This window comes from Diadema setosum, chromosome 11 (assembly GCF_964275005.1).
Source record: "Diadema setosum chromosome 11, eeDiaSeto1, whole genome shotgun sequence".
Taxonomy (NCBI): Eukaryota; Metazoa; Echinodermata; class Echinoidea; order Diadematoida; family Diadematidae; genus Diadema; species Diadema setosum.
The window spans coordinates 39,075,712-39,103,529 of record NC_092695.1 but is presented as its reverse complement, the minus strand read 5'-3'; the positions used below and the strand labels follow the sequence as shown (position 1 = coordinate 39,103,529).

The following is a 27,818-nucleotide window of genomic DNA, read 5'->3' as shown; positions in this document are numbered from 1 at the left end:
GTATGCGTGCATGTATTAATCGTGTGATATCCATGTATAACAGGTGGTGGAGGGTGAAATATTCAAGTTGACTGTCATGTTCATGTTTATGTTGACAAGTATGTATTTGTATGTTTGTGTGTGTTACTAAATCCAAGTACAGGCTACATATTACTGGTGGTTGAGTGAAAATTGTACATTTGTTACTGTCGTCGTGTCCTCATTAAATCATTTATTTTCATCTTTTTTTTTTTTACATTCTGATTGTAAGTGGTTGAATGCTTAGGATTCTCAAAACTCTTTGTCTGGCTACATACAATGTACCTCCACTATCAAATGGAGTCTAGTGACAAGACTACTTTATAGCCTGAGGGTTCCCTCTCATTGGTCCCCTTTCTATGAGGTCATGACCTTTGCTGTACCAGGTGACCCCAGCTGGTCACTCACACACTCCTGGAATTCCATTGAATACATGCTGTATGTCATTGAAATTCAAAATTCCCATGTATAAAGTGCTCAAATCTTCCAGCTGCCCTTTACAATGTCAAAGTGTATTGGTACTGTGATAGCCTTATCAAAGTCTGTACTTTAGGAAGGGCACAAAATGTGATTCCTTGAGAAACTTGATGCAAAGAGTCCTGTCTTTGTTATTGTTATTATGTATTGGTATTGTTTTCTTAAGCTGTTGCATTACCATTTCTGCTATGAATCCATATTATAGAAAATGCAATGTAACAAAAACACTTAATAGTGAACAGATCTTTATGTTCAAATGTACAAAAATGGTAGAGCAATTGCACTCTGTACTATACAGGCATTGTAGATTGTAATATTATCTTCATTGATAACATGATAAATATTTCACATTGGGCACATAAATTTCAGTGATTGTATTGAGATGTCTGTCATGTTTCATGGACTACTACATGTAACACAAATATGTACACTATTTCATCTCTTGTAGTGATCAAAACCACTGATAACTGGTCAAATGAAAAAAAATACAAAGACAAAAGAGGAAGAGGAGGATTAGGAAGCAGAAAAGATAAAAAAAACCAGCAGTAATAGAGGAAAATGTATGATAGTACATACACATGTTGATGTCAATGAAACATGTATGAAAAATATCAATTATATTAGGACAGGGACTCCTGTATTCATACTGACTGACCTTATATTTCTTGGGGTCATGAAGCTGTAGAAGAATCTTAGTATTGCAGACCAATCCTTGAAAGACTGAGGCAGCTATGAATACAGACTGGAAGAAAACACTCCTTCACCATGTGTATCCACTTTCCTTGGGATTCCACATTTTTGTTTTCTAAATATGATCAGCTTCTCCCCTCACAGCCCACCTGCCTGTCCTCCTGTCTGTGACCTTCACCTGCTGAGGTCAAGATATGTTCTATTAAAGGTCTCTTCCTGTGTGGTAGGAAGTCAATCTATCTGCTGTCAGATGTCTGGCCCCCTGCAGTCTTGCTTTGACCCACAAATACACTTTCACCTCTGACATATTAGCAGTTATTTTCTAAATGTTAAACACATTTCTTGTTTACCTGTAACATACCTTTAATTGTCTCCTCTCTTAGTTCTTCTTCCAGGCTGTTGGTTGCTTACAATTTTTTGAGCATCCCTAGGTGTATATTTTTTCCCCTCTCCTTTACAATGGGATGAAGAATGAATAAATGTATATTATAGCAGAGAAAACAAGCGAAAACTAACAAACAGACCTGGAGATGTATAAACACTCCTCAGGATTACAGTGAGTCTAATCCTGGTGGCATGTTTAGCCCCTGAGGAATGTCTCTTTGGGGCTATGGATGAAGATTGGACTTTGATCCAAACAATTAGTCTACTACCCAAGACTTAGCAATTTGTTGCGTGGATTTATTATGAAAGGCAGGTTTAGTAGCTACCCAATCATAGCATAGAACTACAATGTTGCAGCTCAATGATCGTATCAAACTCTTACCAGACATGCCTGGTACGGTATACAGCAACCTGCTTGTCATTTTGTAATGGTACTGTCTCTCTTGAAGTTTGGATTGTACTCTTTCTCACACTTACAGTTATCAATCTACAATGCAATTCTGCCGCATCTTCAAGCTTTCTGCGTTTCAAGTTAATGACTTAATTGAACTATAGGCCTACATGCATACAACATGATATTTCTGCAGTGTTGTTGCCAGTTAAGACTTGATGTTTCATCATGGGCAATGAAAGTGCAGTCCTGTGTAATATCTATGTATGCTCCTGACTTTAAGCTAAACTATTGTCATGTAATGTTTCAGTACTTGTCTTGGAAGTCCCCTCAAAGTTTGCTATTAAATTTGCTTCACTGCTTTCACCAAGATCATTAATAGTACTCAAAAATTTTCTTCCTACTTCACTACTGCTCTATCAATAGAGCTTGCAGAAACTAACTTTCACTTGTCGAGTATCAAATTCAAATGTGTCTTGAACTACTTTAATCGTTTGCAGTTTTTTGTCCATATTTTTTTTTTTAAATGTATATGGATATAAAGATATCATTTTACCTTCAACCTGGAGAAAATGGTCATCTGCAAATTAATGATAGGATAAACCTTGCTGATTACCCTGTAGAATGATAAAATTGCATTTTCTACTATCACTGAGGAATAAAACATTCTAGCGACTACAGTATTCTACTGTGTCATGTCCCTGCTCAGCCATTAGTGTTGAATGTTCACAGGTCGAGGCATACTTGAAAATGCATCATTGCATGAAGCATTTGAAAGCCCTTTGTTAATACTGTGATTAATTGTTTCAAATTAGTGTTCAGTGACAAACATCTCACCTGTGTGTGGGAGTGTTTGTGTGTTTGCTGAAGCGTCCTTTATATAAAGCTGGGCCAAAAGTTCAAAGTGTCAATCTGGTGCCAAGATTCCTTTTCCCACCTGCTCTCATTTCACATTGACACCATGATTAGAGACATGCACTCATTGGAATGACACTGGTCTACACACAGGTAGGGTATGGTTGAAATGGAAAGTGAAGGTAGGGCCTGAGTGTGTCATCATGACTGCATATATTGATCAGACAGGTGCACAATATGATGAATGTACACAGTGATTCATCTCAAGTTCCTTGAGAATGTCTTCATGAGTCTACCACCACCTGTCTTCCCTCACTCCTCCCTGCTCCCCACCCCTCTGCCCACCCCACCAAACTCCTGTCACATCATGTGTACCATGAGTTGTCATGAGCCAAAGGTTGATAGTGTATTAACATATTGTCACCATCGGTTGGGTCCGTACATTGGCCATATGGTATGTGCAAATGAATGAGGTGATCTTAAATGTACCACAGAGGTCAAATGGGATCATTTTGAGGTGTCAACTTATACACTTCCCTTGATATGGTGTTATTGTGCAGTAGGCATAGCTAGAGTGTATAACGCAGTAATTACATATTAGTTTCCCTTTTATCATGATTAGAACTTTGTCTTTTCACAATAAGATGCATTATCAGAGCTTATAACTTCATATTTCTTTTCCCCAACACATAACAATTGCTGAGAAAATCCACAAAACAATGGTAGTTTGGAGATAGAGATAGTGCTCTGTTTTTTTAGTGTACAGTCATATGATGGACTGATGTACTTGTTTCTGGCATCATTGACATAATAGTGTTGATTAAACAAGATTATAATTATTTTTTTCCAATTATTTCTTTGTAGATATTTTTCATCTTCTCTTTTTTTTTTTTTTTTTTTTTTTTGGGGGGGGGGGGATTTCTGCAAGCACTTTAATTTATTGTTCCAGAGCTGTTGTTGACCAGTGGTGCCCATACCAAGGAAACTTTTAAAGCCATCATTGACCAGGTGGTGGATTAATACGTGTGCCATCCATTTGATAGATAGTGTACTCACCATTGACCTTACTGTCAATTAAGGGGGCTCCCAGCACTGGTGTACCTCAATGCCAAATTACACCTTAATTGCAAACAGCATTTACTATGTGATGACTTGACTCCTCCACAGTTATTTTGCTGTCCAGCTATGTGGAAATAGACTAATGCCTCTTCCTCACTTTTCCAGAAGGTATCCATATGGTAGATAGCATCGAAGGTCAGTGAAGATACACTACGTACATTTTAAATAAAATCTAGTCAGTCAAGTGACTGTTTCGTGTTGTGCATATTGCAACACATTTGTGATACCATCTTTGATGCTGTGAATGACTAACAGAGCCAAAATATACTTAAGTGTGGGACCACCAGTCAAAAAAGCAACGCAAATTCTGTATGTTTCCTATGACCATTGCGGAACACCCTGAAATGACATGATACGACATTCGTAAAAGAAAGGTTGGCACGAAAACTTACTATTATGCCAAAGTTTTGTAGACCAAAATATCAAAAGGCTAAATTCTGAAATGATATTGAATACGAAGAAGGTATCTTGTATGTCCAACACACCCTTGCAGTAGCTTTTAGCATACAAAATCTTTGGCAAGGCATGTTCTTTTTTTCTTGTAACTTTGCTACGGTAGTTGTGACTGCCAAATGATTTAATGAAACTGATGCAGTCCTGACAATTTGTGTGTGACAAAACCATGCAACAGTGTTGGGTTTTGTGGAGTATCTGTTTTGTGAATGGGGAAAATATCTGTGTACGGGTGTAGTAAAACTTGGCCATTGATTCTTATCTGAATCTGAATGTGTCAATGCATTGAGAAACTAAGCAAGCAGTCCATGGAGACATTCAATTTTGGAATAAAACTAGAAGAGTTAACAAAAAGAGAAATACAGAGTTCAAGGCTAAGGGGAATTACATGCTGGGAAAGGGGGTGGGGTAGAACATGAGGAATGTCTTTTAAAGTGGGAGGTGAACAGGGTGGAGCATCACACTATTGTGACTGGGTTTTTTTTCTGATTGGGTGACTATTTTTAAAATCTCATGTGAGCCATGTTGCCGCGGAGTTGCCACGTTGCCAAAGAGCCTTGAATGGTCCTTATCAAGAGCTGCATTCATAATGGCGGATGCCTCTGTGCATGAGTTGCTAGTTCCTGTGCGCACTTATCTTATTTCACGCTACGGCGACGAAAGCAGTTGTTGCATCCGCCCTTGAGGGGAGACTAGCTCAGCCCACCATGCAAAGGGTTTCTCCTCTGTAGCAGCCCAACGCCTGGGTGTCTATAATACCTGTTTAATGACCTGCATGAATGTATTGGGTTCGTGGCTATACCCTGTATTACTGTCTTTGCTCAACAGAAAGTCTGCATTCCAAGAATGCGGGGAAATTAATAAAGAAGCAGTTCTGTCAGTAAACTTTTGACTCTCTCTATGTTGTAAGGTCATGTCTCATAGCTTTCGATGAGTACCACAGAGAGCAATCACAAGTCTTGTCACAATGGCATTGCAAACAACTCACAATGATGGTTTAACATGACAATTTCATATTTTCGTCGGGAGAGAATGAGAAGGGCATTAAGTTGCCACAAAACCCATAGTGTTCGAGACAACTTAAGCCCTTCTCATTCTCAACCTACATTTTTAGCTTACCTGAGCTGAATGGCTCAAGTAAACTTCCAGCTATCCATCACCATTGATGTCAGTCGTATGTAGCTTAGAACTCTTTTATACTGTAGGCCTAATCTTTTTGAAAACTAGTGGCTAGATGTTGGAGAAAGTTGGGAAGAATCATCGGGGGGGGGGGGGGGTATTATTGTTTGTACCAATGGTGACGATGCAACTCGGTACATTTTCATCACTTGAAGCTGAAAGTACATGGCTTCTCTGCACTCATCCTCGTTTTCCTTGTACACAGTCAATGACTGGTATTAATGTGAGACATCTACTGGGTCTTGAATTGAGACCACAATAGCCAAGGCTAAGAAGAGAGGAAGTGGTCAGTGTGGTTTTTGTGGTGGAGGATCTCCTCCTTCTACAGGCTATTCACATTGCCATGGTGATAACATGCCAGGGCTGGTCAACGCCCCCACAAGATACATGCACACACTACTGCACTGGGCACCAAAAGGTCTTTCTCAGGATTATTAATAGGGATCATACAGTGAGAACTACATTGTATGGTTCATCAAACTATGATTTGCATCAGTGTGTTACAAAGTAAGATCAAACAGGTATTGGTGGTTTTGGCCAGAAATTTGAAACACCTGTTCCAGTATTTTCATACCATATCACCTCCTCCAATGTTTTAAGTGTTGTAGCTCCCTACATCGTGAATTGAGCGGACATGAAAATAGCCCAGAACACTTAGTGAAAACCTCGGACGACGCAAGCCAGAAGTAGATCGACTTGACGCACGTTTTTGCGCATGCTCAGAACATGTTTTTTTCCTTTGAATGTCCCCTTCGCAAAAATCTAAAGCTCCCTAATATGTCATAAGGAGGAAGAAATGTATTATGAATGGGAAATTTAGAAAGTTCTTGTGGAGTGCAATGCTTGTTTTCATTTTTTTTTTTTCAGTCATTGCAGCGGAATCAAATGTGAAGCTTTCTCACTGTCTTCTGCTGTCTATGGTACAATGTAGCTACACTGTATCATCAGTGGTTTATTTCTAAGTAGATTTATAGGATGTGAGTATCTTTGTGAAAGTGAGTGTATAAAGAGACAATATCAGGGTATAGCCATGTATGACGTGTGCATCATACACTGTATGCCCTACATGTACCCCAGGAACACAATTTCCTTTGGAAATTCTATGCCATCTCACTGAAATGAAAGATGCGATGTACAATCTACATGGAGTATACAATATAGGGGCAGGGAGATTATGATTTGTTGTGATTATGTATTCTCTAACATAGTGATCTTCTTAAGACTGGTTACTGAAGCTGTTCTCTGATATTACAAAGGATTATGGAAGGGCCATGCACAGAGGGGTATGACTGTATTATAGCAATATATCGAGGTGAACATATTGTGGGAGGCTGTGGAAACTTAGGATGTCCTTAGTCATGGACATGTAGTATTTGTGCATAATGGATACCATGTCGAAATTGGCCTGCCCTTTGAGATGCTGTGTGTGCGTACAGGAGCTATGCAGGACAGCTGTGTACAGAGAGCATAGTGATATATGTCTGGGTAGATGTGGAGTAAATGTTTGCTCTGCACTTCCTAAAATAGGTAGCATTCAATCAGAGATGGCCTGTCCAAGAATTTTTCTGTCCCTCTCTCTTCTCTCTTTTTCTCTTCTCCTTCTTCCCTTCTCTTTCTCTCGATCTCTTCCTGTCTTCCTCTTGGTCAGACAGCTATATTGATGACGGTCAGTGGTTTTACTGATAACAGGTGTATGATTATATTTTCTTTGTGTTTCATTGTGAGATGCAAGATTACATGTGGCCTTGGCTTTAGCCATGTATTCATAGTGATAGTGGTGTTGCACAAATTGATCTTGTGTATTTTGCGTACTAGCTTAGTACAATACAACTGTAGTATGCATTACCTTGTAATTGGAGTCAAGGAGGAGGGGGAGGGGATGTAGACTACATGTATGTATGCATGTGACACCTTTGTGGAGAGATTGGTCTTCAAATGTCATTGTCTTGTGTTACCTTTTTATGGTTGAATCTGATACTGAATCGTAACCCCACTGTGTTTGTACAGATTATGTACTCTGACTTTGATAGCCTTTATATGATTACCTAGTGCAGAGATACCTCAGTGTGTTGAGTATTAAATGAAACTTATTTTGGTACATGCAACTTGTACAAATGTAAATGTCACTGTCCATTAAATATCCCCACAAATATTGTAGAGAAACCCGAGGTTTTCCATGGCATTAGATGTTCTACTACATCATGCTTGACATCTGGGTATCATGATGGACATTGCAGAAAAATATGATGGAGTATAATTTAATGTATAGGCCTACTATACATGGGGTAGACTGTATCGTTACTGTTCAAAGGGAGCTTTTGTCAACAAGGACAGAGAGTTTGGTGGCTGTGCTCATACAACCTACATGTACCATCTTTAGTATCTCCTAGTGATTTTACACTTAAGGACAGAGGTGAAATGAGGTATTTGCCCTCCTTCAATTTTTTATATCTGCGTGATATGAAAGTATAAATTAAGACCAAATAATTTGTTGACTTTATTGATGTACTGTAGAGAAATTGTGACAGTTCTGATGAACAGACATTAAATACAATATATGGGACTGCTAGTTGTATGTAACCTTGCAATTTGACATGGCAAGGAATGAAATTCAATGTCAGAATTCCAAATCAAGGTTTGAAATCTATATATAGTAGCTTTTGTCAATTACTAAGTGTAGACTTCATTACTTTGGTTCCAAATTTTAGATGTAAAGACAGTACGCATGAGGGTTATCTATGAATGGGTGTGATCACTTTTGAGTCACATACGTGCAATAGGCCCCCAATTTTTCTCTCTTTCTCCTCTTGCTTTAAAACAACAACAAACATACGTGTATGGCGACAAATTGAATTTTAAGCAGTACAGTGGTAAATGAGAGATAGTTCTTCAAAGCATTGGCCACAAGTACACTGTTCACACTTACAGGAGCTATAAACTAGTTTTATGATCATGCTTACAGACACAGTAGTTGTAGCTGGGTACATGCAGGGGCCAGCAATACATTGCTCCATGGTGCATCAAAGACATTGAGTGGTATATGGGTATAGAAAGGCAACCTGGCAAAAAAAAAAATTGCACAGATGTTGTCCTCTTGTGGATTGTTTAGGAATTTTAGAAATAAAAAATGTTGAGCTATTATAAGTTTGGGAGTGGGTGTATTCATGATTTAGCCAACAGAAAGTCCTTGTCTGGCAGTACCTGTAACTATGAAACCTGTGGAAAATAAATCATGTTTTTAATGGTATTGATGTGCAAAACTAATGACTGTATGCATGAAGGATTTGACAGGGTTGAAGAATCCATTGTAATGGCACAAGTGTTAACAGATCAAACTATCTCAGGTCCAGCACCATCAAAGATCATTGATGGTCTCTATGAGATGGTTGTAATAGTAATGAGAGAGGTTAATGAGAAAATAAGAAAGTTTGTCTTGTGAGTCCCATTGTTACAGTGCAATATCATCTCTAGGAATCGTGTTTCAATTTCAAGTTACAGGTATTAGTGTATACATGTACAACTGTACCTTGCTCTTTGTTCATTGGTAATGTATTAAATGGCCTATATTAAGGCCATGTTGCAATGATGTTATAGTCAGCATTCATGTGAAAGTATGCATCATGTATCTGTACATGATAAAGTATTTAGCCTCACTCTCCGTGACACTAATTGTGAATCTTGTGCCACCCCCCCCCCCCCCCACTAACTGGCAAGTCACTCACAGGTGCTCGATCTGACAAGTTTCTTTTCTTTTCTTTTTTTCCTTATCGCCATGGTAAACCCAGCCCAACCACGTGAGTCCCTTCAAGGAAGAAAAGAAGGAGGAGCAGGAGAAAGGGAGAAGGGGGAGGAGAGGGAGAGGGAGGGGGAGGAGAGGGAGGGGGAGGAGTAAATGAACTTGTAGCTCATGACTTATGGTTCAGCTCTACATGGAACATAATAGGATGGGGGGGGGGGGGGAGAGGGGATGGGCTGGGAAGAGTAAATGCATGGAGTTAATGCACATAGGGCATCTCAAGAGTGAGTCATGGTTTCCTGTGTTAGCTGGCTGCATAATAGACACAAAATGCAAACACTTGGGACTATGGTGGGGGGGGGGGGTGGTAATTGATAGAGAGATAAAGGGGAGGCAGTCAGGGAGCTGTTACAGTGGTAGCTGGTAAAGACTAAAGTGGTAGTCAGAGATGAGAGATAGGCAACCAGGGCAGGCAGATACATTGTATTACAGGCCCGGTATGAACATGATGGCATTTGAAATCTGGGATTCATGTCTTAATGCTGCCTCAAATATTGACTTTAATTTTAAAGGATGTTTGAAGTGTCCGCACTGTGTCATTGCTCATAATGCTTAGTGTTTGTGTAGCATACAGAGATTTATGGAAGGTTATTGTTGCTCTTTCACTGGTTGTTTTATGTGGATGTGTGTTTGAATAGAAATGTTTTTCAATGAAAGGAACTTAATTTTTCAGGCTACTTCCAGATGAAGAATAAATTACCGTTATGCGAAAAACATGCATAAATACTCATGTGGTATTTAATCATTTTGTCATTTTGTTCTGGTTTTGGTTGTTTCTGCATCACTGACCAAAAGTGGAAAGTGTGCTTTGTGTCCATAGGTCGTTTTATGACTTTGTGAATGCATTATCATGTGGTTTTACCAAATTCACATTCATAAGTGGTTAATCAGCATTGTTGATTCTAGTTGCAATTTCAAGTCGTACCATCCAAAGGCTCTTGTTCTAAAATGTAATTAGAGATTCAAAGAAAAAATACAATGGAAAAGACCTTCGTGTTCTTGTGATAAAGGGCTGCAGTGCTGAAGGTCCTTTTTTGTCTTTGAAGATGTCATATAGATAATGTGGTTTGCAAAGTGCTAGACTGAGGAAATGTTTGCCATGTGTCAATAGTGCAAAATATCTGTTTAACTATTAAAGAAATCCAGGTGTAAGCGTACAGTCACTTAAATCAAGATGTACAAAAAGGATAGAAAGAAGAATGAGAAAAGGAGAAACAGAAGAGGGAGAAGGAGGAGATAGAAAAGGATTGGAGATGAAAGAACAGAAGGAGAAGGAAGAGGAGAAGGAACAAAAGGATTCAGATATAGGAGGATGAAAAGGAGAAGGATTAGAGATAGAAAGAAGAGGGAAAGAAAAAGGAAAAAGAGAAGAAAGATGGAAAAGTAAAAAGAGGAAAAGAAATAGAATCCTCTTGATGATATACTTTGATCACAGTGAAAGATTTTGTTTCTCTTTTCTTGTAATTTTCATCACTCCAACATGATGAGAGAGCCTGTGTTATCACTTGAACTTTATCACTAGCCATGTTTGCTGTAAATGACTCATTCATTTAACCACTTGTCTTTAAGGTGGCATTCCATTCCATAGGCCTACCAGTAATCAAAATGCATGTGATAGATCTGCAGATTCAAATCAAACAGACAGAGCAGTGTAAATGTCAAGAAAATGTGACAGAAATACTTGAGTAATGAGACTTTCAAGAGTAGTGAGAGTGGTCATATACAACTGTACTGCAGTCTCATATTGGAATGTGTTTATTAGATATTGGGGTCATCACCCCACTAGTCTCCGTTACTTGCCTGCAAATTTCTACTAAATGTCTGTTTCTGGCATAAATCAAGAGAAAGAAATTGCATCCTTTACAATCACTCTCTTTAAGAGTTCTTATGAGTCTGCAGAGAACACTTTGTAAAGTGCAGGAGATGTTCTGGCTGAATAATGGACAAAAAGAATGCTTACATAATCTTGTTTGAATACAAACCAATAGAAGGGTTGTGAGATGAGGACATCATGTAGGTATGTCTATTTTTAAATGTGAGATTATATGACTTTCTGTCACTGTTAATTGCAAATATGTCACCAATAAAATTCCATGATTTGCTTTATTATGTATTCATGAAATATCCAAGATCCTATTTGCTTTACCTTATATGTCTAGATACAGTCAACTTAAACATTGAGTAGAGCTTCCCTTTAATAAACACAAGTAATGCTAGGCATGATTGACTATGAAGTGCGATTTATGTTCTTTTGAACTTGCCACACACTCCTTGTTTGATATGGTGAGAATGAAAGAAGACATGAAGGGTGTAGCTCTTTGAGAATGTAATTCAGGGGACTTTCTACTAAACTTGTACAATACCAGGAAAGAATTATTTAGTGGAATACAATCATGCTGACAATTGTTGCTTGTACATTTGTAATGTTTAGACCAGTTAAAGAGATATAAATGGTGAAGATCCTGTTTATTAATATAGGCCTACTCAAAAATGGACACCATGGATGACCAGCTAGCACATTATGGGCTCGCCAGCCACCTTGTCAGGTGGAAAATTAAAACAAATTAACAAAAAAACTAGCTAAATTCCCATAACTACTGTTTCTACTGTTCACACAGATAGTGTGTTCACACATCTGGTGAGCTTGCATTTATGACAGTTTGCTGAAGAAAATAGTTAAGCAGTTCGTAGTGGCTTCAGGTGTGCAGGACTGTGGAGTTTTAGTAGAGGTGTTATCTGGATTCTAACTGTAGAGAGAAGAACTATACAGTTGTACCCTTACAGATAATGGGCGTAATTGGAATTTGGATACCACAATTTGCATGTCATCATGCAACCAAGAACGAAATTACTTTATAGAAAACGACCCAAGCCAATCTTGATCCAATACAATGTGCAGGCAAGCTGTCTGTGCAACCTGAGCAAAGAGCATATTTGTCAAGCCATTTTAGATGTTTGGACTCCATGCCACTTTAGCTTGCTAGCTTGCGGCCTACACAGAGGGAAGCCAAAAGTTTACTCTACAGGGACCAATGGGATAATGTATCTTTTCGAATGAATGAATGAATGAATGAATGAATGAATGAATGAATGAATGAATGAAAGCCTTAACTTATGGATGTATGTCTTGTTTGACAGTTTTGTTGGGTTGCAGAAAATGCAATGCTACTGGCCTGTACATGGTTACATGTGTTACAGATGTAAGAGAGTGTGATGATAAACATTTGTGCCTTCATATATACCCCCCCCCCCAAAAAAAAAAAAAAAAAAAATGAAAAAAAAAGTACAGTAGCTGAGAGTATTCTGTAACAAAGCATTTTGTAGCATTTAATATATCAAAGGGACTGTACAGTACTGGTTGAGGTGGGGATTCATGTTTTGAACATTCCTAAGTGAGATAATGAGAAACCTCTTATGAATTATGAAAGAGCATGTAATTTTAAGAAGGATTCAACATTTATTTGTTGAAAATTGGTTTTCAAATGGCTGAGATATCAAGAAAAGTGATAATAATAATAGGCGACAGGCCACGCCTTTTATTAGGATCTCTTTGTTTCACCTTGTTTTTGGATATCTCAGCCATTTCAAAACCGATTTTCATCAGATAAACTTTTGATGCCCCTTAGAATTGCATGCTCTTTGACATCTCATAGAGTGGTTATTGAATATCTCGCAAAACGTTAAAAGCTAAATCCTCACCTCAACCAGAACTGTACACACCCTTTAAACCATACCTAGACTCAACAGTTTCTCACTATCATGTCAATCATGTGAGACCTACTAGACTGCAATTGAATGAACAAGGCTTTGTCAAGAGTATTAAAGACATCAAGCTTTGTGCATCTCATGCTAATATGACCGTATTGCATATGACATTCAGTCAAGGAGATTGTGCAGTATATGTGCGTGTTGTGTAGATAATGAGCAGATATTCTTTTGTAGATATTTTTCCACAATCTCATAATCTTTGCATTGATGACACAGATTTTTGCAAGCTCTAGAATAAATACTGTAAAACGAGGAAATGTTCGCATGCATTTTAATTTCGCAAATTTCGCGAGTGCCAAGATTTGCCAAATTCAAATGCACGCGAAAGTTCTTGTTTACACTATATGCATTGAATGTTAGAGGCAACTTGCAAAAATTTCATGCCGCAAAAAAGGCTTATGGCTCCTATTCACGAAAATTTCATGCCACAAAAATATGGTGTTTTACAGTAGATTGTGCACATTGGAAATTCAACATCACTTTAAGTCAAAATAAAGACATCTGGTCGTAATTTCAAGTACATCAGGAGCTCTTATACTCTACATCACAGCAGAATATATTTCAGTTGTTTCTGTGCTGTGATGCAAGCACATTATGATATATTACTATCTGTATTACCTACATGTATATATGTCTAACGGAATTACAATATTTGTATGTTAGTTTCATGCTTGTTTGTGAAAAAGCATGTTTAAAGTACAATATAATGCAGTAATTAGTAGCATTGGGTATCAAATTGGGTATCAGCTTTTTACGTACACAGTGGAATTTGCAGAAATAATCTGCAGACTGTACTTAAATTTGCCTGAATACAGAAATCTGTCTTCTAGTCTGTTGCTGTACTTTTGTTCATATTCCTCTTCGAGAGCTATAAATACACATAATTGTTCTACTGGTCTGCTAGAGATGGGATATTGCGATTTTAGCCAGTTTTATTCCCTCGGCTGTGACAGTGAATCACAAGATGCCTGTGTTTGAAAGTTTGTATTTTAGATGTATTATTATTAGGTTTTCACTGCATGATGGGAGATTAGATTTCACACTCTCTTGTCTAGAAATAACTCCCTCAGTGGGAAGTCCTTTCAACATTTTCCTGCTACTTTGAAAGGTTATGTGAAGTGTAGATTATGACTGATAAATCAATTCCACAATGAAATGATTGAACTCTTCCCCCCAAAAAATGGTTAAACAAAGGAGAAGGCCACAAATTCTATACAATGACATATTTAGCACAGTCATGAAGGTATGAGTATGCTTGTGAAGAGATGCATTACAAATGTATTGCATTAGTTGAAGGTGATTGCAGTGATTTATATTTGATGTTGCCCTCAAGGTCTTAGATCATTGTGCATACCTGAAAGATGTTTATAGTAGAGCTGTGTGTAAACAAAAGAAATGTAAAAAGTTTTGTAGTGTCAATGTTTTATATTTTTTTATGCGAGGAAATTATACTGCTGCACTTAATCTGACATTTTCCTGAAAGGATTGTGTAGGGCCTGTATGTTCTTGTGTCCATATGTTCTGCAATTCTCAGTGATGAAATTTATTTATTGAGGTTTGAATGCTAACACTGGAATCACATTACAAACATACGTTATGGAAGTCAACTACGTGTAGGTGTGAACATATCTTGTTATGATGTGCATATCAGCACACTGTAGAAATATGCAGAAGCTTTCACATCAGCTCAAAATTTCAAATATATATAATTCACTGTGGCTTTTCAAATTCAAAGATATGACAGTTTTGATATATGTCATACCCCATTAAACCAAAGTTATTCTGGCTGCTTGCCAGCATGGTTCTCCCCCCCCCCCCTTTTTTTTTTGTAGGTACAAATTTTATATGGATATGAAGTCATTCTTGGCCAATGGAGCAAGTTTCTCATGGTTGTATTGCTAATCTGACAGGGAAATGATATTTGCTATTTGATATCTCTTTATCTCTATCAGGAGCATTTGTTAAAATAGCAATGATCAGTCGTTATAGCCTCACTCAGTTTGTGATCTGCATAATGATACAATTGTGGCATGTTTGCTTTGGAGTGCCAATGTATAACATTTTTGATTGATTGCCATTTACCAGTGACTCATTATAGCTGTACATCAGATGAGAAAATTGATATTGTGGCTCATTGATAGAAGAACAATAGTAGTATATCCGGAGATCATGACTCATAAGGCAATGTCAAAAAGCCTAGAAATAATAGCGAGTGAAGGGGGCATACTGTAGCTGTGGTCTATTCTGCGTGCATTGCCTGCTGTTTGGTTTTCTTTTAGGAACGTGAAAATACCTCAAGGACCAATATACATACTATTAAATATTTCAATAGCAGAAGGAACATTACAGCAGTGATTACTGTAAAACATAATATATTTGCGGCATGAATTTTTTGCGAATTGGAGCTGACGGCCTTTTTTGTGGCTTGAAATTTTCGCGAACTGCCACTGGTATTCAATGCATATAGTGTAGACAAGAACTTTCACGTGCATTTTAATTTTTCGAATCTTGGCAATCACGAAATTCGCAAAATTAAAATGCACACAAACATTCCTCGTTTTACAGTAGTTATTGTGCACTGTATTTGCCAGTGAATGGCCAGGTAAATACAGTAATATCAACCCATTAAGGAGCATCGTTTTTCCAAGTGCTGAATGCACAGACTTCTTCACATGTACTCTAGAATTTTGCAGAAATTCAAATATACTTGATGTTGGATTGCACAAACATCTTCTGAAATTTCATGCTCATTGTGAAATCAAGACTTGCAAGTATCAAATGAATAGCAACACTATGAGAGTATGCTAAACCTTTGAGAATGAGGATGTAAACTGAAATCTGATATTGATTATGAATGCTGTATTTTAAAGCAAGAGTATTGTATGTTACGCTCATGATCATAAAGCTGTCTGCATTACATGAAAAGTCCCGTATCATATCTTTCCTTTTGCTCTATAACAAATGTATCCATGTTGCAAGAAGTCTTTGTAGCTATTTTTATGAAGAAGTCAAGGTCAAGACTCGGAAGCTCAAATGGTAATCACTTTCCTCTGACAAGTTTACAGAGTTTGCAGGTTCCACTTTACTGAAAGGAATTACTAGGGTATAGTATATGGGTTACTATTTTCTTCTGACTGCTGGTCAACCCTATGGAATCCATACCGTAAAGTTCCGTGTATAAGACGCACTATTTTTTCGTCGGAAAACGTTGAAAATCGGGGGTGCGTCGTATACACGGGTACAGTCGAATCACGGAAAAAAATCCGTCATGTACACCCAATTTTATAAGGCCAACTTGGGGCCATGTATGCCCATCGACGTTTGGAAGGTAAGCAATCACTAAAACTTACGGATAAAAGAGCGATCTTTCAATCTGGACACACACAAAAGCTGGAAATACGAGATAAACTTACATCGGCCTTGTGCAGTAACGATGTATCAATCTGGCCAGCATAGACAACAGCTGTAACAGCACTGCTGTATGCTACCGATGTCAGTCTACCAAGCTACCAACAGCTAACCTAGTAGCTGGAATACGCGATGTACAGGTATCATTACTAAATTACTGATACCGTAAAACTTATCAATGTACTAGTATCAATATGGCCATAGACAAAAGCTGTAAAATACGGAGTAGGATCGACACTATGTCACCGTAAATATGAACGATGTGTGAAGCATGCATGCATATCCATGTCGTTCGTTTGCTCTTCATTTCACGAGTGCAAGGCCAGCTAGGGTAGCATAGCTACACTGTAGCTAGCTAGCAAGCCTTTGGCAAAGGCAGCAGCTGCAGAGAGGCTTTTGCAATGGACTCGCGTGCACACAGCGATCGGATCAAAGCGCGCTTGCCCGTTGCGCGCTGTGTGTGCAAGTCCATTGCTCTCTGTGTGCGTGTGCTGAAATTACAGCGAGCTGCCTTTTGCAAAAGGCTAGCAATGTGCATACAAGCATGGTACAAGAGACACACATGTTACTGGTAACAGTGCATGAGTGTAATTACCGTACGCACCGTACGTCTTGCCGTATGATCCCTCTGCTACACTTGTTGATGTTTTTCTTATTTTTCGTAATGAACCTTCCAGTCTGATATGCGTCAATATGCGAGACACCCTCTGCTATGTATGACAGCAAAGATCGTACTGTACACTCATGAGTACGATATGCATGACACATGTACCATGATTGAAAGGCGAAACAATAGCAAGTGAGTACCGAGACAAGTCTCGCATTTTGCGTCTTCCATATTTTGGTGATGTCCGATGAATACCGTTAAAAGAAAATATAAAAGGAAACGAAAAATAGAGCAAATACATGCTGCATTCTAGGGAAATTTTGAGCTGAAATAATATGTATGACACACGCAATATTTGCATGGACATTTTCGTGTTGTTTTTTTTTCTTCTAAATTTTAGGTTCGAAATTAGGGGTGCGTCTTATACACGGGTGCGTCTTATACACGGAACTTTACGGTAGGTAGATTTTGTTGTGAGCATACCAGTACTTCCAAGATGCATATTACACAGGTACATACCTGGTACATTATATATGTAGGTTTGTTGTCTCTAAGCTGTAATGTGTATGTGCATGCAATGATGTGAGCCATCATCTGTTTCACACAGCATGCATACATGCACATGGTGCGTCGCCATGCATATCAGTATGATAAAGCTGTTTTTAATTGACAGTTTTGTATAAATTGGGAAGGAACATGTGTTGCACACGTGTATCTCCTCATACATTACATGTTGATTACACACTTATGCATTGACATCATGCATACAATAATGTAGACCAACATACCTGTACCTGCTCTGTAAAGGGCTTTTTACACTTGTAAATTTTTGCTTAGTCCCGTACCAACGGTGGGGCTAAGGGGGGCCTTAGCCCCACCGTTGGTACGGGACTATCCTTAGCCCACTTTCTGTTTACACTCATTTTTGCCAAAGTGGGCTAGCCCCACTGATAATCCAGTACTATCTGGCCCTGCAAAATAGCAGGGTTAGCACCGCAATTGCGGTGCCAAGCAAGTAAGTGTAAACAGAACGAAAAAATAATCCGGGGCTAAGCGACGGAGACGAAGTCCGACCCCCACTGACCAATCAGAAACGAGGTAATCAAGTGCTGCCGGTGCGTGCGTGTACGTGTACAGTGCACAGCGTAATCATGATTATTCATGTGGTTTGGAAAGTCCGGGGCTAAGATATACGAGTGTAAAAAGGTCAGTTTTCTCCTTAGCCCCAGACAAGAGATAGTACGGGACTAATTGGCCAGTGTAAAAAGCTGAAAAAATTGGTACGGGACTAACGATAGTCCTGGGTCAGAGAAAGTCCGGGGTTAAGAAACACAAGTGTAAAAAGGGCTTAAATTTCAGTGTAGGTAGACTGACCCTTTCTCTGTCAAAGATACACTCCCACAAAAAGACCCCTCCCCCCCCAAAAAAAACAACAAACAAAAACAAGAACAAAACAAAAAACAAAAGAAAAAAGGAAAAAAAGTGAAATCAAGAGGCCAGGGACAACATGATGTCAGCTTCATTCTGCATAGAATGTATTTGCTGTTTCATTGGATTTTGTTTAGATTTCTACTCCCAGAACATGTCTGGACACGTCTTGCATCTTCCTCTTTGCCTAGATTCAAGTCTTCCTCCTAACGGGTGATGCAGTTCACTGGATGTCTTTGGCATTTGAGAAAATATAGGAGTCGATTCTGATTCTTTGAAACCAGGAAACAATTCCTTCTCCCCACCCCTTCCCTCCACACCCCATTTAAAAAAAAAGAAGTAGACATAATCATGATAGAAATGTTCAATATTCCATTGCTGTCTTGATGAACATTCAATTCCATTGTAGCTGTATAACTCGTCATTATTATGTTTGGATCGAGAGTGATTAACATGTTTCAGAATGTGCGACACAACAATTACGAAAATTGCATACAGTGATGGCAACAATACTTGCAAAATATGCAACTGATGTCCATGAACTAGGGGTAACATATAATTATAAGGGAAGGTAGATTTTTTTTTTTTCAAAGCAGTTATATATTCCACTTTTCTCTCAGGAAATGCCTGGTATTTTCATGAATCATGAGAAGGAAATGTTGTTTGCTAGATATGAATATTCATTTACATCCACACTTTTCAAAACATCCTGTTTTTCAAAATCTATAAACTGCTTGTAACCTTCAACCCTTCAGCAGAGGGAATCCCATTCAGGAGGCATTGTTTTCATTCATCCTTGACTATTTGTCATGCGTGCCAGATTGTGCAGTATTAGTCATTTTGTAATATTTGTCAGATCATAAATAGAAGGGAAACAGGAAATGTGAACAATAGAGAATAGCTGGCATTATGTATTTTTGTTTGAATCACAGAAACATTGCACCCATGTAATGCATCTATTCCCTTAATAACTACCTTTCTGATAGAGAATGCTATTTAGGAACATGGATAGCATCATTCTCCAAATGAAATGAATCCCGAAAAAATGGCATATCAAAAATACATACACAAACACATACATACAGCAGATACAAAGATGCCAAACCCCCTAAATGAGTTATGGCATGTGTGTATGTGAGTGTGTGTGTGTGTGTGTGTGCTTGTGTGCGTATGTAAAGGTATGAGCGAAATGATGCAGATTCCGTCTGTTGTATACGTGAAGAGTTGTGGAGTGTGAAGTACTTATTAAAGCATGACATTTATAGTGGCTTAATGTCTTCCATATGGAGAGTATTGATGGGATGCTCCTCGTAGCTCAAACAGTCATGGGGGGGGGGGTGAGACTGAAGAAGCTGTGAGGGAACGATGCAGAATATTAAGATGCATGAATGTGGCAGGAGGTAATAAAGTATGACTGTTCACATTTGCTTTGGGGGGGGGGGTTGTCGCTCATAAACATTGGTTATTGCCTGCTGGGTCATGGCCATGAACTAGTCTCAAGTGCACAGACTGTGATGCCGTCTTCACTTCTTTCCTATCTCTTTGCGTCTGTTCCCCCCCCCCCCCCCCCCCGAAAAAAAGGGGGCAGGGGAGGGAGGGAAAATGAATGTGATGCACTAGGTGCATTCATGAGCAGATACGTATCATTATGATTTGGCATTGCTGGACACAAACAAGAAAACTGTTTCTTTGATTTCATGGTTTCTTGAGAGAAATCAGTGATCCCTATTTGTGTTGAACAAAAAAAAAAAATCTTTATCTAGACCTGAGTGCATGATGGGATAACTGCCAACAAATAATGCTATATTTATGCATGCATAGTCAATAGCAATTCCTAGAAAAGATGTACAATGCAGTGTACTGATGATATTTTGTGACACTACCCTTTTTTTTTTCGAGACTATGCCATGTGTTGAGGCTTTGACATCTATTTGTCTGATTTCTCTCTATGCCCCCCCCCCCCCCCCCCCAATGAAGGAGCTCCCCACTACATACATGGACTCGTAACAAGATCAGTTTAGTTTGATGTATCGTCAGTCAGTCGAGATGGGATTGATTCCCAGCCAAGGGGACCAGCTAAGCATGATTTTGTAGTGGCTATGCTAATGATGCCATAATGCCTTCATGTGTGGAAACCTGGTAAAAGCTGTTTTTTATGTTCTGCAACCATTTCCAATTCTTACCAAAATTATTCAACAAGTGGCAAGTAGGATCAAAACTGAGGGTGAAATGTTAATAAGAACTGGATGACAATCATAACTTAAAGTGTTTTTTTTTTGTTATTTAAGGCATAGTGCATTTGATTCAAAATGGAAAAATAATTTGAACATTCGTGACTAGCTGTATGATACATTTCATGGTGAAATACATCTGTTCTTATATCAATAAAAAGCACATTTCTGTTTCAGAGCCCCAATAAAGTTAATTATCAGGCTCATGTTTTTTAACAGCCTATCATTTCATTGCTGTCTTCAAACAATGGAAAAAGTTATTGCTCTAAAGGCAGCCTTGTGTGTGAGATTTATTTTGCAATAAATTCTTCCTAACAGATGTCAATATACATGTAGGTGTAGTCACATTGACAGTGAAATACTGTGGCATTTCAAATATTGTGGTCCATTTTATTTTGTGGTGTACTTTGTAATTTGAATGCAAATGCACCACAAAAGAACAATCAAGAACAGTACAGTATACATCCATATACCATGGTATTTAGGGTGTTAATTCAAAATTTCGCATGAAATATGCATGAGAGATTTAAGTGTGGATCTTGTCACAAAATACCACCAATCATACAGATGTGTATTTCTCAGGTGAACTGACGTACTTATCTCTTTTCCTGAGATGAGTGTCTGCACGCTGTATACCTGAAATACCATGGTGTTTCATAAATGAGAATGGTACCAAAGTGAATAACTGCGGTATCTATTACCGTGGTTTTTTACCAGTAAAAACAGTGCCAACAAATTACTGTGGTATTTAATACCAAGGTAATTCTATCACTTAGCATCAGTAATCACTAAATTTTGTCATGACCATTGGTAACCAAGTTTCTATAGAATGTCATTGGAAATTTAAGATGGTGGTAGTATGAGGGTTAATGCATTTAAACATCTCTTCCTTCTGAAGGGAGAAGAAGAATGATTGGGGGGGGGGGAATATCTCATGATGTATGTAGAAAAGATCCTTCATGCAGCACACACACCCACACACAAACACACATACAGCACAGCCAGCTGGTGGTGACTCACTTGTTTCACTGCCTTCATATCCATTACTGAATCTAATGGTGCCTGGAATTGAATTACTACATTTACGACCCACAGTCACCACGCTGTTTCATTTACGACGGATTGCAATTCTCTCTCTATCTCCTTGACAACAGATCAATATTACAAATGGCAAGAATGTAGAAAGTGTTCCAGAAAATTTGGATGGGATGTGTCAAAGAAAATATATCATCCACTTTTTTTTTTTGCATTCACTACGTGGAATCCACATTTCAGTACTTTAAACATTTAATGCTGCTTCAGATGGACTCGTTGACAATAATCTCTGAATGAACTGTACAGTTTGTTGAGAATGAAGTCAGCAGCTGCTCTTTTCAGAGATAATAATGCAGTCAGACAATTTGGTCATGATTTTTTTTTCTCCTCATCTTTACCTTTTGTCTTGCAGATCTATCCAAGGCGCAGCGAGCATTCTCAGAAACACTCATCAACTTCAACTTTGAGTGCATTGGCACGTCGCAAACAGATGCCGAGATAGACATCTGTAAGTATTATATTTACTTTACAATCTTCATGGCGGGTAAATTACATTTTTGTCTGACTGTCAAAGTGTGGTGAACTAGTGCAGAAGTATATTACAAAGACATGTTTTATTTCATGATTAGTATAAATATAAATGGTGCAGCATGACAACACAAGAAATTTTGTGTCGTTCAAAATGTTGAAACTTGAAAAAGTTTTTCATGAGAGTGATTTCATAAATGGAGGAACATTTATGGGTAAAGAACCAATTACCATGTATCCATTATATATATATATATATATATATATATATATATATATATATATATATATATATATATATATATATATATATATATATATATATGTATATATATATGCTACAATATTTTGGTGTTTATAATCATGAGAAAATTTTTCTTTGTTTTGTATGAGTTTATATATTGTTTCCTTCATCCACTTGTACTGTAGAAGGTATTGTTGGATCATAGTTTTGTATCCTTAAAACCTTCCCTTTGTAAAGTATAACATTGTAAGCTGCCACTGAATGGAAAATTTGATACATTTTCTCAATAAACTCTTGTTCTGATATTGCCTGTGACCCTTGATAAATTATGTTTCTGTCGTGATACATATCAGTGAAGAAAGAAGAATATGTTTGTCATGATATAAGTCTCCATCTCCTGTCCTTCCTCTACAGATACACAAAATGTCAGCAGGAGATGTCAGTTCATATAAAAAGAGCACATCCCAAATCAAATTTCCTATCCAAAGAGCACATTTCAAATCAGATTTCATGTCAGAATGCCTCCCAGCCTTGCAACAAAACATGACACCATATCATTTTCTCTGAGTGCATCACGCATATCATACTCTTAAAAAAAATCAAGGAAAATAAGGGTAAAATTCTTTCCTCCTACTGTGAAAGTGGATATTTTCATGCAACTAATTTTTTTTTTTTCGCTCATCCTGGTAAGATGAATTCCTTGTGGTTTTAATTCCGTGGAATTAAGATGTTAATTAGTGATGCACATAGAGAGCACAAGCATACATGCTTTATTTTTCACACTAGTTTGTGGTCATGCGAAATGCACAAAAATTTCCACTTTTACAATAATGTATGGTATGTGATAATTGTCATCATGTTGTTTCACTGTAGAGTGATGCCTTGTTAATGTGTTATTTTGTGTTATGTATTTCAAGATTGGCAACTGCTGTTATGGTACACAATACAATACATAGACATCATGTGACCAAAAAACTTTCAAAACCACTTTAATTACTGCTGTGATTCACACTCAAAATATATGTAGGTGGTCATGCATCTGTCAACATGACAACCACGTATCAGGAAAATATTGAAGCACGGCACGTAAATTACTATGGTGCCCTATGAGTCACTGCCTGATACAGAGGAGAGATAATGAAAAAGATAGGTCCATAGCAACTTCGTACTCCGCAGAGTAAAATTAACAGAGCGGTGTAGAAAGCTGACCACTTGGACTTGCCTTGACCTGTACATACTTGCCGGAAGGAGGTAGCAGGTAATATAGGGCTTGGGTCACCTGAGATATCTGATACGGTTAATCCATTTATGATTTCAAGCAGATTCTCACTGAACATGGCTTCAGAACTATGCCATAGCCTTTGATGGAGATCCTGACAGTTTCTATGCAAAGTGCTATCTTCTGAAGATATTGACTTCCTCATTATGTTTTTAGAAATTTGCTTTGATGGAGCAATTAAAAAAATGCACAGTCTCAAGGGAACCAGATGCACATCTAGTGTTTACATACAGGTGTGATACAGTGGTTTGCTAAATTCTCTTTTGAGCCAACAGGCCAGATACTATTTGTGTGTGTGGGGGGGGGGGGGAGGGGGGTGTAGGGGGAGCTTGGGTTGGGTGGGATGATGAAGATTGTGATGTCTCCATGGATTAAATCATTTGAAGAATGGGAATCAGTGGAAGAGGAGATATCGCACCTCTCCATCAATCAATTTGTATACAGAACTCATCCTCTTCATTTAACTCCCCAGAGTTCCCCTTCCCCTTCCCTTAGATTTAATACCAATCTTTGGGCTAAGTAGATGTTTTATTATCATACTGAGTGACTTTATTAGTCCCTACCCCACCCCCACTCATTAAGTCCTGTGTAGGAAGATGAGTAAAGTGAACATGTGTGATTAATATTTGTCAAGGTGAGTTCATATTGGTAAGTAAGAGTGAATCACGCCCTGGCGGTGTGATAATGAATTATTGCCGCATCGCTTCGATAATAAATTACCATTTACAGCGATGACTACAAATAGGCACAGCATCGTATCTGTGGCTCCTCCCCCAGGCTTTTATTCCTAAACTGGCTTGAAAGCTCTCTGAGCTGCTAAAGCTCATATGTTTTCTTTACGTGATGACATGACATTGTGGATTTTGCCAAGAAAAACAAATTCTCATTCCTTTGCTGACATCCTTTTCTCAGCGTGCCATGTCATCCATCATTTTTGCCTGGCCAAATTTCTCATGATGAAGTTAATCTTTTGCAAATGATGTATGTATACTACAAATCCATGTCTTGCCCAAAATTTGAGCTTGAAGTCCTCTGCAGGCAACACACCTGTAAGTCCAATATCATTCCAGCTTCAAACTGACTTAAATGGAGTAAACTAGTGTACATGGCTGCAGTCTTAGTAAAGTCATACTTGGTCTCAAATCATATCTGATAAATATGAAAGGCATGTTTTTGGTAGATGATTAGAATCAGCTACAACCCGTCCTCCCCTGTTAAAGTTTATCATTGCTTGGCTGGGACAGCTGTCACAACATTTTGATAACTTGATTTGAAGACTACAGTTATTTACAGAAAAGGGGACATTTAGTGAGGATTGTTTGGAAGTGTAGAAGCGACTTATGAGTCAATGGCATCAATACCAAATTGAATTGCCTTATGATATAATGTATTTCATTGACTAGTAAACTCGAAATTCATAAACTTTTTTTTATTGTACGTCTAATTTTGGTGAGATTTCTAAAATTTTGTTGTGATTAGACTGTACCCATTTTAGTCCATTTAAACATAAAATTGTATTACATTGTCTAATGAAAACTTTAAATTCATAAACGTCCTTATTTTATGTCCAATTTTGGTGAGACTTCTAAAATTTGTTGTTGTGATTAGACTTAACCTATTTCAGTCTTTTTAAACATGGAGTTATCTCACACAGAGTCATGGACCTGTGCATTATAATCTTCAGTTTCTAGATGGAGACAGTGCTAAGGAGACGTGCAGGCTGGATGACTGAATGGATAGAGATGTTACAGCAGTGATGTGAGAGTAGAAAGGGTATAGCTTTTAGTCTGCCTCACAGAGTGTGGGCATTAGATGACCAGTCATCTTCCTTAACCTCATTACTGGCCCTACATGCTCCACTGATATAAATAAACTCCATCCATCCTTGGAGGAGATATATTTAGACCACCTGACTTCATATTTCAGCTGTAAAATGATACTGATAGGGGATGGGGTGGGATGGGCCAAGGGGGAGGGATGGAGCTGTAGACATGGGGGCGGGAGTGGTGGGGATAGGGTTGGAAATTGATCATGGGTCCTTTGAGATGGAAGACTGCATTAGGATTCATAAAGGTAAAGCTAGAAGTTAAAGATAATAGAGAGTGCCATAGCTTGAAAAGATGAACTGCTGGTTCAAGTGCAGCAGTGGATGGTGTGGATACTGTTGTTTTGATTTGTATACAAAGTAGAGATCTCAAGCTAAAGGCAGGAGAATATATTTTGTTATACATGGCATAGATATAAGTGGGGGCGCTGTGGCATAGTGAATAAGACTCCTGACTCCCGATCGGAGGACCCGAATTCAAATCCCGCCCAGTGCTTACGTCCTTGAACAAGATGTTTTTACCCACTGTGTCCCTCTCGACCCAGGTGTATAAATGGGTACCTGGCAACTCTAGGGTAATAGTATAGCAGGGCCCTCTGGTAGAGCAGTGGCAACACTGAAGAGGCTACCCTGGGTAAATAAAGACGTTATTATTATTATATTATATAGTTTGGATTGGAATTAGGTAGAGACCTTGAGTGTAGGTTGAACAGATGTAACAAAAAGATGCAATAGTCCCTAATTGATATGCATTAGGGATATTATTAGTGATATGTTGGCTTGTTATGAATTCATCAGGGTATTCTACATTAATAGCAGGACTGATGGAAATGGGATTAGAGGTGTATATGAGGTTCCAAGAAATTATAGCAAATTTGATGGCTAAAATTCTCAGATTTTAGGATAAAATTGGTTTGAAATGGACTTAAAGACAGGGAATGCCTGATGCGAGGACTGACCATTGATAAATGAGTGATCAACATTTCCACTTTTCATTTTAAACCATGTTATGTGTATACAAGTGCATTCATACAATGGCTTAGACTGTGCTACTTTGTCTGTTAGATTTCCCTCCCTTTATTGATCATCATTTTTGAAGTTTCGCATGATGATGGCATGTTCAGAATCTCAGTGCCTGTCTCTTGGCTGGTTGGCAGTATATCACTGTCAGAAGGACATCCCATCATCTTTTTCATTCTCCCCCCCCCCCCCTTCCCACCTTCTCTTTCATGCTTCATACTTCTAGATTGCTGAAGCAAAACTTTTTCCTTTTTTTTGTTTTTGTTTGAGCGTATGTTGTTTTAGCGCACGTGCATCAAATTTATGTGATGCAATTTTTTCAGGCGGGTGGAAGACATAATGAAGTTTTACGGCTTCATGGCCCATCTCCTGTCTCCTCCAGCACTCCACATAATTTCTGGCAGAATCCTAGACATGCAGCGACATTCATAGGCACATTCAATTAAAGGGAAACATCAAGGCTGGCTGAGTTTTTAACTTTTATTGTGAGTGCATGCCCTGGATTGCTTGCATGATTGAGCGTAATGAGTAGACGTAAATGATGGAATACTTGCAAGACTGATTCTTTCCTTTAGATCTGAAGAGATTTTGATGCATTCAGGTCCATAAAAGCAGCTGAATTAAACAATTGCAGGGCACTAAACTTGCTGTGATAAACCACACATTTCTATGCAAATTTAGCAGATCTTCACAGAAATTTGTCACAATGCAGATTGTTGATCTTTACTTCATACAGTGATATCAGCTCAAAGAAGTCACTTCCATGAGTGACGCAAAGCTGCTATTTTGATGCTCAAAGGCACCATTTAACAATGTTTCCAGTTTGACAAAGTTGAATAGCATGGTTCCACATACTGGGGGGAGTCTCTAAATCTTGCAAATTGTTGGCATTGTGATACTTGTGCATACAAATCTTGATAGTGACAGTTTTGTTTCAAAATTTCTGTATACTAAAGTGTTGTTTCAGCTATTTAAACATCAGCGTACAGCTCAGTCAGCCAAGTTCATCATTTTGTAGGATGGAACAACCACAGTTACAAACAGTTTCTTTGCATTTGATTCAGTCAGATTTGGTCTTGGTAA

General features: G+C 38.2%; 1 protein-coding gene across 1 annotated transcript in view; it reads left to right on the top strand.

Moving 5' to 3' along the window:
• LOC140234716 (rho GTPase-activating protein 26-like) overlaps positions 1-27,818 on the top strand; it is a 146,151-nt gene that overhangs the window by 24,687 nt on the left and 93,646 nt on the right. The window contains 1 exon segment of the mRNA XM_072314750.1: positions 22,252-22,347. Within this exon segment, the coding sequence (XP_072170851.1) occupies positions 22,252-22,347 (96 nt within the window).